Below are 12,978 nucleotides of genomic sequence, written 5' to 3' on the forward strand. Positions count from 1 at the left end.
CTTTAATACGAAATACTCGTCACTAGCCTTGAATAAATCTCACGGAAAGTGAGATTTCCAAACTAGGCAATTCATTATGTATTTATAATGTATAACATGTATAATATATACGAGACACGTAACGAAGACGTATTATTTCTGCAATATCTTTGTTCTGCATAATAAGATAACAAAGAAGGGGATAAGAGAGAAGCATAAATTAGCAATTCTAGAAATGGTCTTTTATTACTTCCTGTGTTGTTATTTTCGAAGGCGTTAAAAAAGGAAGAAGAAACTGAACAGTGCACAGAATAGTGACCGAACAGGAAAATCCAGTATTTGCATGTATTAAGTAGTTCGCGCGAGGACTTTTAAGATTAATCGACAATTCTCTCTGGTTGGCTCGTTCGACTCGGCTATAAAAGTACGCGGACGACTTCTTTCCGTTCAGTAAACTCTCGATCTTGGTGTATCAACCGAACGTGTATCGAGAATATAAAGATCGGAAAAGAAAGGAGAAGAATCTGTAAAGTGCGTTTATCCGTGTATTCGCGTAAATTTACGATAGAGAAAAGGAGGTGCACGATTAACCAAAATGTGGCAATTTTGTCTAGTGTTAGGTGAGTATGTCCCGCGAAATAAGTGGATCGTAGAGATTTGTATAAAGGATCGATTTACGTTCTAACGATGGAAATGCATGTTGTGTGTAGCTATCGCCTCGAGCAGAAGCGTGATCGCATTTCCACAGGTAAGGATAATTGAAATCGCTTAATCGTCGAAACGTTTTATACGTTTTATCAATTGGATGCTGAATTAATTAACCGTTGCTGTCGTACAAAGAACGATGGTCTGGCTGGTGGCAAAGTCGAGATTCAAACGATACCCAGTACGTTCTCGGTGGACGGATTCGTTTTCGACGGACCTGCAGACGGTAGAAACGTCGCAACCACGGCAACTACCACTAGTTCTGCAACACCTTCGACGACCACGGAGGATGCCTCCTTCGACTCTCGATACAACCGGTGTATAGCTACGTGTCTGGTGAGTCGTGAAAGCCCTTGAAATTTTCGATCTTTTTCTTCCTTTCTTCTAACTTATCGCGCAGGTTTGTTAAAAACGTGTCGAAGGTCATGGCTATTTATTCGTTATACCGGTCATACTGGTTTATAACTTGGTCTATAACTTGCCGAACTTGCAAATGACGCATCCACTCGTGACGCTGTGTAAAGGCGAGATTTCCTATAAGCATCGAGTCAGATACTCACGTTTCGATCGGAAGAATCCAGAGCCACGCTGTTCTTCTTAGTTGAAACGTTTTGTATAGTATTTTTTCATTTTTCAAAATATATCCAGATGTTTACAGTTCTCGTATCTTTTATCTTTCGTTGACTTTGATTGCGGAACTGACGTCGCGGGGTTGCTCAGCGTGACTGAAATCTTTGTTTCCTTAATACGTGCTGACGATCGTGACGTGGTATTTTCCGCTTTTAAGAGCTACCAGACCATGACATCGACGTAGTGTCATCCGCAGTCAGTGTGTTATAAATTGTATCGTACACAAGTAGGATATAAATATTTGAAATTGAACGAAGAAGAATAGCACTTGAATTAAGGAGAACATCGTACGTCTGGGCACACGCGACTGACGCTTATAGAAAATCCTGTCCTCTATTCTCATGGGGGTTCGGAAGCTGAAAAGTGAAACGCGATTCGTCGCACTAAATGAGAAGGAGCGATAAAATTTTCAGACGACGAGCGAATACAATCCGGTATGCGGCTCGGACGATGTTGAGTACTCCAATCCAGGACAATTAAGCTGCGCATCGGCATGTGGAAAAGGTAAGGAATGATCGATGTTAGTCCATACGTCACGGAATATTTATGACTAAATTGCGGAAGTTTAGACAACTACGATATGCAGATGAATACGAAAAATGTGTTCAAGATGTTAAATACGGAATGTGACAGCAAAATAGAAAATAATTTTTCAGATGCTTTAATTCGACGAAAGATATTGATACTCCTATCGAAGTTTCGCTTTACTTTGCTTATCGCTTCGCGAAAGTATGCACTTTGCATAAACTTCCGCAATCTACTTGTTACGTTTGGAACGAGAATTTCATTTTCCTCGTAATACACGCGGTTAATGAGCGTTACGGTCATTTTGTAATTACAAAATGGCATTGATACCGACGCGTTATAACGCGTATTACAAGGAAAACAGAATTATACTATGTAGCGACGATCTTATTCGTTAAGATTACGTTCAAGATCGATAAGTATCGTATGATCTACGGACGCGTTTAAGTCTCCATCTCGTTCCCTGTCTATCTAAAACTTATCAATGAAACGCGTTTGTTCTTTGTTGCAGATGTTACGTTAACACACTACGGAAAATGCAGGACTACGAAGATAAGAGGATAGATGACTTAATGACTGCGTATTACCGATCAACAATATCGATACGCGAATGCTACTCACATAAAACTAGTTTACCGCATAGTTACGTAATTGTCTATTCATCGTTGTTCCTTCTTTAATACAAGTTTTGGTTGAAAATAATCCGCGGCCTTGCCGCGCGTCTCACGCGAGGATCTCCTACCATCTCCTTTCCTACCATCCGTTCAATCATCGTAAAAAGAAACCGATTGGAAACGTGTCAATGACAAAGAGAGGGGGGGAAGAAATGTAGCTATGCGGGCAACGCAATCAGATTGAGTCAGTCGCGAGACAAGGAGGATAGATTGTGATCAGCCCATCTGACTCTCCGCGCTACGTCCAAGTTCCCTCCGTGAATGCCGTAGAGATGCCTGGCTAAGATATTGGCTCTGTCTTCTTCCGCTCGTATGGCCGTTCTTCTGTATTGTGCCACGGTCAATAGACAGCCAACGATAAGCGTTATTTGGACGATCAACAAGAAGATCAGTAGACTCAAAGCGAGACTGGCGTCGACGCAGAGCAGTCCGTCCACAGAATCTAAGGGCAAGATAGAACAGAAATAATAAGCGAGGAAAGTCGGTCGCGAAATAAAAAGGAAAGTTTTCAGTTGGTTTGGAGATTACAAAAGTTTGCGAAACTCACTTCCTCCGGCGATTAGCACGGTATCAGGGGACGAGTTCTCCCTCGAAGATAAACGATCAGCCGAAGACGCGACGGAGTTTTGAACGATTATGGAGAGTTCCAGCGATAACTCGTCCGGAGTTTCGTCCTTGGACGTTGGCGTTGTTTCGGCGTGGTAGGTTGCCTGCGTACTCCAAGACTCGCTAGCTCGTTTCTTTTTTCCGTAAGAAGGTTTATCGCCGTTGCAGTTGGTCTGTAACGCGTATCACACGGTGAATCGACCATCGTGGGACGATCGCGAACGTATTCTTGGCGGGAAGGACGTACGCAACGACGTTAAATAAATATTAAATCGAATAGGCTTGCAAGAACGCGAAAACCTTCTGAAACTTTCGAAACCGTAGTTTGCCAATTCATAAGAACAGTTTCAGAAGCATAACACGTAGATTTAGAACTAATGCTACTTTCACAGCTTGATCTTAAGTAACAGTTTGTTGAGTAAACTTGCAACTAGAAATTTGAAACATCGATTTGTAAGAATTTTAGTAATTCAATTTTTGTTAAATCAAGCTATTTTCACTGTACAGCGCCTTCGAACTAATAAAGATGCAGACGTACGATCTTAGTTGCGATTAAATCGATTGATGTTCTCTTGTCCCTTAATGTATTCATTTACACGTTCGCCATATTCCTACCGTCGAGGGAAAAGGATCGTAGCGATAAATGCGACTGTGCATTTCACTAACCGGTATGCACTTGTCCAAGCAGAATCGGACGAGTACGTTGAAACGGACTCGTTGACTATTGGGGAACTTGAAGGCTGTAAAAGTTGCGATTAATGAACGACCATCGACTGGATCCTTGGAGAGAGCGGGAAAGGTGGTTGGATCGGTGGGACATCCGAGTTCGTCCAGTAGCAGATACGAGGCATCGCCGGAAGCGCTGCTCGCTACTAAGTGTCCGGCGGTAATGTCATAAGGACCTACGAGCCATAAATTGTACGAAATTACATGTACAGAATAATCGTTGCCATTGGAACAGGTTGTATCTGTTTTTTGGTTAGGGTTAGAGCGACTGTTAAATGAAAAAAACGTAAGATCTGCTCTAAGATTCTACAAGTACAGTTCTTTCGTATGTTTTCAACGACGTATGGAAAAGATTTACATAAACTTTTAGGAGGAGCGTATCTATATCTTTTAAACGTACATCGATCACTTGGAATATTTTGCGTCAAAAAACGATAAAGAGAATTGCGACTGATTAGTTTAAAAGCTATTTTAAGTTTAATTATATTTGGAGCGTGTAGAAAGATAAGGAAACGAAGATTACTGTAAAAGCATTCCATTACCATCTGGTGGACTCAATTGAATCTTCAGAGTGAGCTTCTGACCTAAATGCGTGACCATAGCGACTGCCGAGTTCTCGTCTAATATCCTCATGGTGACTATCGGCGCTTGCGAGGACGCGTTGACGATCGTTGAAGAGATCGGTGGCACTCCTGCGCTAAATAATATAGGAAATGGAAAATGGAAAATGGCGTATCGCGGGTATAAAAGACGAAGACATGGATACTCACTTTGGATCGAGAAAGCTGAAACTAGATTGAACGGTGACGTTTTTTGGTTGCGGAGGTGCTCGATCGTTTAACGAGCATCCAACCCTGACTGCTTGATCGCCGAGTCGTTGAACGATCGGATTGAATTGTACGACGATCGTTGCCCAAACCAACGGTCGCGTTCTACGAATGACAATATCGTTTTTTCTTTCATTTTTGTTACAATGCTTTTGGTTCTTTGGCGGACGATCCGGTTACGAGTTACCTTTTTGCGCTAATGTTTTGTCACGTCTTCAGGGTAGACGTTAAAAGGCAAACTGTAAAGTTCGCGACGCGATAGTTTCCCGAGAAATCAGAAACACGAGAAACAGAAAGGAAGCTTGAAATTTATAAAAGATGCTCCAACTATTTACTCCTTCAAGATTTTCTCCAATTAATCTTTCGATGTTCGAACCGTGTAAACTCTAATCGCTCGCTGACTTAACGATTGTGCTATATTGCTTTCGTCTATGATATCTTACCGATTTTGATCGTCGACGGAAAAGGCAGGGTGCAATCCGCAACGAAGGGTACCCTCGCGAATCTGGTCAACGGGTGGAATAGGTAACGTCAATATTGTTCGATTACTGCCTGTACCTTGAGCGCCGCAGGTATCCGCGTATCCGTTCGAGTAGAGCCGGCCAAAGAAGGGGTCGCTCGTTTTCAACTCGACCGTCATCGTCGAATCGTTGCACCGCACCTTCACTGACCACGAGAAACATCGAGCGTGAAATGTATCGTTTTTTCGTTCGAAATCTATCGATTCGTTTTTAAATCTAAAGACAAGATCACTTACGATCTAAACAAGGTTCTCGCTCTCTGTAGACCACGTTCGTCGCGTCGATCAACGAGCTAACTCCTAGACTGGTGGTGTCTTCCGAGTGCAAAAGGCAAAGTGGTTGACCGGACGAATTGGCAAACGTGTATCCTCGACAGATAAAACCATCCACGCTCGAGTCGCATCTTTTCTCGCACTGCGTCGATTCGATCGTCGAACGAAATTACAAGGAAACAACAGGAACACATACGAGACATACAAAGCGGAATTAGAGGATTAACGCTATCGGCGACTCTGTTGCATGAGCTAAATGAACAGGAGCGAAGAGAAGTCTTATAGGTTTGATAGATCGACCTGTCGTTCCTATGGTTAGAGACGTTTGTTTCGAAGATTTCAATGTGACAAGATATGCATGAAAATAAATTGATAAGTCGGTTATGACTATGATTAAATATTTATGCATGCTATAAAATCGTTGTTTTCAATAGCGTATAAAGTACCAAAAATTTACCTGCTTCTCGTCAAGGTCCATCAAAGCGACGTCAGAGTACGGTAACGAGACATTTTGGAATTCCGCGTACGAGCAATACTCGTCTCTGGCTGTAACACAGACTTCGTTATCGACCATTGTGTCCGATTCGGTTACGACCGGTCGACTGATCGGTTTTCCAAGTTTCTGCAAGTTACTAGAAAGTTACTACTCACACAGATTTCGACATTGATCTCTGAGGTACTCGTCTCTGTACATGGACGCCCTGTACGCTCTTGGTCTGGTTCCCCGTTCGTACAACGAGAGAGAGCATCGTCCGAACGCTGTTTTGTCGATCGAAAGGGGTTTCGAAGTCCGAAATTGAGCGGACTCGCAGCTTCTTCCTGCAAGGAAATCGCCAACGAGTCAACTCGATCGATCTCGACCCGATCTAGCGCGCTTACCTGTCTCTATGCATTTCTCGTAACATTGGTTCCTCGTGATCGGATCGGATAGATGGAACGCGCTGGAATCGATGAACACCGCTCCTGGACTCCTCTCCACCTGCCAAAGTTTTCGTCTCGCGCAGCTTACCGGCACTGACGACGAACAAGAATAATTGAATAGTTTAAAAAATGATATAAACAGTTCGGTTTCAACTTACCTTTCACGCAAACTCGGTGGTAAAAGATGGAATTCGGTTCGGGTACCAGTTCGTCGTCCTCTATTCGCACGCTGTAGCAGACGCTTCTACCAAAGTCTATGACGAACGCGGTGCAGTTTACGCGTTTGCATCTGAAGTTCGAAGGAAGACGTTGGTCAAAGAAACGTATTTCGTTTACCTTTTCCGACATTTTCACTGGTTGTTACTGCTACTTGATTTTTACAGGAAGATAGGATCATTCGAATCAACGGACGTTTGTTTGACGGACTGAGCGATTTATCTTGCGATCGGACAAAATATTGCCAAAGTAGTTGGCAACGTATGATACACAGAACAGGAACATGTAAAATGTAGTATTTAAAAATAAACATTTACTAGAGTAAAATAAAACCGACGATTTTATTTTATCATATCATATTCGACGTTCTATGAGAAGCGAATATACACCGTAAGCTGTATATATTTTTTATTATCTACCACGATATATCAATTCGTATTACATATGGCAAAAAAACCTAAGAGATTCGTAAGAAATTATTCTCTAAACAGTTCATCTTGAATTTTTCCTCGTTTTACTGCACAGCGAAAGGGGTAAGATTCGCGCCTACCTTTCGAAGCAACTTTTCGTTATTCCGTTTGAGTTGACCGCGCTAAAGAGAACTGTCTGCGCGTCGATGGTTTCCGGTTTAACGCCAGCGATTTTCTCCCAACTGTTGTGCGAACAGCGGCCCTCTGCAACCAGAGGCAGACCAGTCGACTCGGTGAAACGGTCTGCATACGAAATTTTAGATGATTTTTACCTGTTCTCGTGATAAAGCCGAGTATCACGATCCCCGCGAGAAGACGAGCGATCGTCGTCATGTTTATCGCTCGTCTATCGATCGCATGGCGCAAGCAGCGCAGGCGCGCGATCGGTTCGCGAGCTTCGATATCGTGCCAAGGATTTTCGCGAACGTTGCCTCGCACGCGGTCGTGTACACGACGATGTATCAGCTTCGCTTACGTAACTACCCTGAGTCGAGTCGGATAAAAAATAATTGGGACGAAAGTTCAAACGTTTGCCCGGGAAAATCCGATCGCTTACGAGTCGTAGCAAGTCATGGTTCTTGTTAAGTCTCGTTCAAATTCTTCAAGTTACTTGAATCTAAGTTGCTCGAGTGCAAGTAATCCGATTTCAAGCGGATATTTAACCCTTTGCTCTCGGTTTGCTAACCGCGTTGGTAAAATCTTTTCGACGACATAATCCTAATACGGTAGAGTTGCATTTATTTTATTCGAACGACGAATTCCACTTATCGCAACGAAATTTTAGTCGAAGCTCGTTTAAGCGAATGATTTTCCGGCTGATTCATTCGCGTATCGGAACGTTGCTGAGCTGTTGCTACTACGTCACCAAAAATAATAAGTAACGAGGAAAATTTGCGAGCACCTATTACGCCAACTCCAATTATTACATATAAATTGTTTGTTTCTCGACGAGGTCAGATAACCATCGCTAATGACCGTGTTTGTCGCTAAACGACGGAAGAAGTTCAGATAAATGAAGTTTTAATGGAGCATGAGTCATGTAAATTACGAATACTTATACGAGAGAAATTTGACAGAATATTTGAAGCCGACCGAACGATAGCGACATTGACGAAGGAGTCGCGAGTTACTCGAATCGATCCTGAACGAGGATAATGGTCGAAAGAAGCTGCAAAGTAGCGGAATCGCAATCGATTAACGCGGTAAACGATCCATTGCCGCGACGATCGTCGTCGAACGAGTATCTGCGAACGACTGGTCGGTTTAGGGATTCGGTTTGGAAAAGACGCGACTCAACTGCAATTTCGCGAGCAACTGATGCACGCTGGTAGAGGCGCGTACGCGTTCACCTGCATTGTGGCGAGAAACGAATAGGAACGAGCTCGTGCACGTCCGCCCGCGCGCTCGCGATGGTCCACAAACGAATAATCGCGGTATGTTGTAACGCGATAACATGTAAACTCGTAAACGGATGTTCGATGGATTGTAAGACACGCGAATCGAGTGTCGTTGAAACGAGCTTCGACCAATACGATTTAATACGATATTGTATAAACTACGAAATACCATACTTTTATTTTTCATCGTGCTGACTAAACACGCAGTCCATCTATACGTAGATTCCTAATCGTGTACAATTGTCGTGTGTCCTGCGTGGATTTGACGCGCGATTCGCCGAACCAGACGTGCGAATTAACGGCCGTGGTTGGCGTTGAAACGTGACTTCGGATGGGCGGGCGCGTTCACGGACGCTTACGGTCATCAACGACAAAGGCTTGGTCGCGACGCGGCGCATCCCGGTGCATCGGTGCTTATCGCTCCACCACATACCGTGGGCAATTCGCGTGTAATTAGCGGTATACGCGAGGTTATGGAAATTCTATGACTCAAAAGCTTACGACTTGACGAATTTTATAAATAGAATACGCGAAACCGACTATGCGACAGCGAGCTATCGGCGGACGGTTATCGTACGCCGAATAAAATTTGCTCATTTCCGATGAATGGAGAACGCTGTGACGTTGAAGAGCTGGAAGATGAAGCTGACGTTAGATCGTGTGCATTTCACTGGCGATTTCATGGTTTTCGCGCTTCGTGTACGAGCAGCAAAGAGCTGCGGGAAAGAGGCGAGTCGCGGCGAATAGTACGATGACGCGATGCACGATTAGACGCGTCCTTCGACTTACGTAACAGTGATTTTACACGCGCTCGGTTTCGTTGTTTACTCGCGTCATTCTGCTTTTCCTGGAATACGCGGTTTAATCCCTAACCGAGTCTCGTGACGAACGATCAATGAACCGATACGTCGCGAAAAGAGACTCGCATCTACTGTTAGCACGTTGCGTTTTGTCTCGACGTTACAGATCAGCTCCATGGAAAAGACGATTTAGAACGTTCACGAAATATCCGGACGAATGTGTCATCTAATCATCGTGTAAGTTTAAAGCCTAGGTAACTGATATCTGTTTCCAAGAAAATAGCAAACAAGAAAAAAAAAAAGAAAAAGAATGGCGAAAGAATCGATTGCATGCCAAATGTCCCGCATTGCATTTGTAGAACCGATTTTGCTGGTAATCGTATAGGCACGTAATTGGCGAACGTATCTTGCACCCGCACTCCTTAACAATGGAGAAGATTTCTCCTGTTATTCTTTACACTTGTTGCTGTTCTGGTTGCAAGCGTTTTCGCAAGACGATCGTAAAACAAGAAAGATAAAGATGGCGAAAGAAGCGCAATGACTGATAAGAGGAAAAACAAGGATATATAAATTATGCTGTGTAGAAGATTGAATATATATTTCACAACGTGGAATGTAACATTTATAAGAAGTTTTAGGAATTTTTATCTTTTTTCCATCCTTCCGAACCAAGTGTAATGACAGCGGTTAAAAGTTTGTTGTCGCTCACTTTATTATACATATAAACTCTGTTATAACAATTAATAAATCGATCCTATCCGCATCGATTATCGAGAAACAGTTCTCGAACGTACGTCTGTTATTCGGGTCGTCACTGTCTTTTTCCCTGTTTGATATACCACGTTAGAAAAATTGACGGAGAAATCTTGTTTCCCTCGCACGCATATCAACACGCAAATTAAAGATTCCCATACAAAAACATTACGATGAAATAAATAATAATAATAATAAATTGTTTTCGAAGCTTCTCCTCTTACGCGTCTTGCGCCCGGAATTTTGTATTTTCCTCTCTTCGCACTAGAGCGTATTATCAACATATATGTATCTAAACATATTACGCAACAGTCAACTAAGATTAAATGAACGTGACAAACGAAATAAGTACACTTGCTCGTACAGTTTCATATCTTTGTCTCGATAAAGTTAAACACCATTAGATACAAACGTTTAACAAACAAAAAGAAAAAAGGAAGAGATAAAAGTAGAAAGAGAAAGTCTTAAATACCAAACGTTACGACTTATTTGACGACTCTAGCGTTAAAATCAAGAAGATAATGTCGACCAGCCTCTCGAGCCAAAATTATATCACGATGCCACGCGAGACTCATGAACTGTTCGAGGTGATTTCGGTGACCAGGCGCAAAAGGGAATAAATAGAATCGACATTTCCGATCGCTTCGTTCAAAAAGGATGGCAAAATATCTGAGTGCTGGACTTTGCTGAGCACTTCGTGAAGCCAGGGTAATAGTCGCGTCCTTATAAAGTCCCATACCAATTTTATTATAGCTTTTGCGATATGTTTGATTTTCTCACCAACAGAATCTCCGATCGAGCTTGTCGTTTCTTGCAAATAGCTTACCGGTAAATGTAGCAAGTTCGGCAAATCACTTATTAAATCTGATAGGCCATTCGACACGTTTGATCTTCGTCGTCTCTGATTAGAATTCTGACTGTTATTGAGCAGCGTTAAAGGGTTTTCGAGGAACGATTCGATGTTTTCGATCCACGAGAGAAACGTTGATTTGATCCTGGAGATGATCGAAAGGATAAACTTTACGATGTTGGTCGTCAGGTTGGCCGGAATATTAACAAGTCTCGATATGGTTTCTTCGATGAAGTCGGATGTAGAAGACTGCCGCGCGATGCGCTGCAACTTTGTATCAACCTCGTTGCTCGGGATAAGTCCAACTGGAACGTGATCCCGTTAATAAAATTGCACTACCCTTGAACACGTGCCTCTTGCGCAATCGAAGATTCACGTTAACGTCATTGGCAAAATTTCACGAGTCACAGCAGTTGCAAGTTACCGGTATTCGTAAACCATGAATAAAAGTGATAAGTGTGCTATGAGTAAAATAGAGGAAAGTTTACGAGTAAAGTTAACGACGGTTACAAGCTATGTGATAAAAAGTTGGGAAATTGTAAAAGAGAAGTCGATAATTTATAGGCGTAACGTAACACACATCTGTGACGCGATATGGAGCCTTGTAACTTGGCAATTTATCAACGTACCTAGTATCAGTAAATAGACAAAGTATATGCCGGATTACGAAATTCTCTTTCACAATTTTACGATTTCACACCGGTATTTATACAGGGTGGTTGGTAACTGGTGGTACAAGCGGAAAGGGGGTGATTCTACGCGAAAAAAGAAGTCGAAAATATAGAATAAAATTTTTTAAAAATCTACAGTGAGATCCGTTATAACGAGACGCGATAAAGCGCAGGTGTACCGAGCGAAAATTCAAAGTCGATTTTCTCGAAAACAAAGCCTCGAACGAAAAATTGTTATTCTATATTTTCGTCTTCTTTTTTCGCGTAGAATCACCCCCTTTCTGCTTGTACCGTTGGTTCCGCAGTTACCAACCACCCTGTATAAAGAATTGCATCGAAAATGAATTACTCTCGAAGCAGGTTATCCGCGATTGTCAATGGGAGCGGAAAACAAGTCAAGACGATCGGTGGATAAATTCATTTACAAGAGCACGTATTCCAGCGATAGAATCAGAAAATTGAAAGTCAGCTTTAAAAGCGTCAACGTTGAAAAGCCGGGTGCCGCGTAACAAGCGTGAATACGAACTAAGATTGATAAGACAGAATAAATAAACGAACGAATAAAGAAGTCTATCAATGTAAAAGTATGTAGTTGTTAATGGCCTTAAACAGAGAAAAAAGCGTATTCGCAATGGTTGTATTTAATTCGTAGTCCGATAGATGACACAAGATAACTCGTGACTCGTAAACTTTGCCTTTAATATTTCATTGTCAGACTTACTATTACAATAGTAAGAGGGAATTTATTAATACTAATGTCTTGTAGCTACCGACTTATAAAGTTTCGGTAATGATAAGATATTATTCAATGGCGCAAGATTGTGTAGCAGCGGATCGATCGATCGCAGCCGTTTTTTACCTTGATCGAGAGAAGAAACAGCAGGAGTAGCCCCGCACAGTGCGCAAAAGCACATCGACAACAGTAAGACGATCGTAACGGTGTTCATAGCGCAAGTTCGATGTGGATCACGGTTGTTGGAAACTTGGTCTCTGACTTTTGGTCGACCATCGGAATCGCGATCGGCTTATACCCTTTATCGACTTCCCAACACGGTCAAACTGTCATTTGACTCGTTATCGATGCTAATTTACAACCTTGCATGCTTTTTACGTGTCACGCGATGAAATCGCCTAACGGAAAATTGCGTCAGTCGAATATTTTTCAGTATTATTTATTGCTGTTTATCGCGTGCAAATCGACGCTTATCGCCAAATGCCAACCCTCTTGTTTGACTCACCTCGAACTACACAACGAAATGTAGGAGGAGCGGGTGGGGTGATTGCGAGCCGTGGCAATTATATCCGACATTATCGCATCATTTCGAATTTTCGCAAAGAAAAATTCTTGCAATTTGTTATTTATTTTTACGCGAATAGTTTCTATCACGAGTTGCCATTTCCTGCTCGTGTTCGGCACCGCACCGGATTCGGCAAC

General features: G+C 42.4%; 3 protein-coding genes across 3 annotated transcripts; 1 reads left to right on the forward strand and 2 right to left on the reverse strand.

Annotated features, from left to right (window-relative positions):
- The first annotated feature begins 227 nt into the window (after positions 1 to 227).
- On the forward strand, positions 228 to 2,541 carry LOC117230535. Its single transcript, XM_033488114.1, has 5 exons — positions 228 to 599; positions 690 to 727; positions 820 to 1,020; positions 1,728 to 1,818; positions 2,351 to 2,541. The coding sequence occupies exons 1-5, from the start codon at positions 575 to 577 to the stop codon at positions 2,401 to 2,403; spliced, it is 408 nt and encodes a 135-aa protein (XP_033344005.1). The 5' UTR covers positions 228 to 574; the 3' UTR covers positions 2,404 to 2,541.
- On the reverse strand, positions 1,762 to 7,643 carry LOC117230524. Its single transcript, XM_033488095.1, has 13 exons — positions 7,345 to 7,643; positions 7,153 to 7,276; positions 6,545 to 6,675; positions 6,345 to 6,479; positions 6,117 to 6,284; positions 5,923 to 6,011; positions 5,430 to 5,607; positions 5,116 to 5,338; positions 4,616 to 4,777; positions 4,388 to 4,542; positions 3,786 to 4,021; positions 3,061 to 3,292; positions 1,762 to 2,955 (listed from the first exon to the last, which is right to left on the reverse strand). Exons 1-13 carry the CDS (start codon positions 7,403 to 7,405, stop codon positions 2,699 to 2,701), a joined length of 2,151 nt encoding a protein of 716 aa, XP_033343986.1. The 5' UTR covers positions 7,406 to 7,643; the 3' UTR covers positions 1,762 to 2,698.
- Positions 7,644 to 9,852: 2,209 nt separating this feature from the next.
- Positions 9,853 to 12,673, reverse strand: LOC117230534. Its single transcript, XM_033488113.1, has 2 exons — positions 12,403 to 12,673; positions 9,853 to 11,177 (listed from the first exon to the last, which is right to left on the reverse strand). Exons 1-2 carry the CDS (start codon positions 12,488 to 12,490, stop codon positions 10,594 to 10,596), a joined length of 672 nt encoding a protein of 223 aa, XP_033344004.1. The 5' UTR covers positions 12,491 to 12,673; the 3' UTR covers positions 9,853 to 10,593.
- Between the last annotated feature and the right edge of the window lie 305 nt (positions 12,674 to 12,978).

Source organism: Bombus vosnesenskii, unplaced genomic scaffold, assembly GCF_011952255.1.
Source record: "Bombus vosnesenskii isolate JDL3184/JDL3185 unplaced genomic scaffold, Bvos_JDL3184-5_v1.1 scf7180000013267, whole genome shotgun sequence".
Lineage (NCBI taxonomy): Eukaryota > Metazoa > Arthropoda > Insecta > Hymenoptera > Apidae > Bombus > Bombus vosnesenskii.

Coding starts and splice junctions, on each gene's coding strand:
- LOC117230535 (XM_033488114.1), top strand. CDS start 575: ATGTGGCAATTTTGTCTAGTGTTAG. Junction 1,021..1,727: donor GGTGTATAGCTACGTGTCTG/GTGAGTCGTGAA, acceptor TAAAATTTTCAG/ACGACGAGCGAATACAATCC. Junction 1,819..2,350: donor CGCATCGGCATGTGGAAAAG/GTAAGGAATGAT, acceptor TCTTTGTTGCAG/ATGTTACGTTAACACACTAC.
- LOC117230524 (XM_033488095.1), bottom strand. CDS start 7,405: ATGACGACGATCGCTCGTCTTCTCGCGGGGATCGTGATACTCGGCTTT. Junction 5,339..5,429: donor GCGAGAACCTTGTTTAGATC/GTAAGTGATCTT, acceptor TCTCGTGGTCAG/TGAAGGTGCGGTGCAACGAT. Junction 4,543..4,615: donor TTCAGCTTTCTCGATCCAAA/GTGAGTATCCAT, acceptor TATATTATTTAG/CGCAGGAGTGCCACCGATCT.
- LOC117230534 (XM_033488113.1), bottom strand. CDS start 12,490: ATGAACACCGTTACGATCGTCTTACTGTTGTCGATGTGCTTTTGCGCA. Junction 11,178..12,402: donor TGTTTCTTCTCTCGATCAAG/GTAAAAAACGGC, acceptor ATCACGTTCCAG/TTGGACTTATCCCGAGCAAC.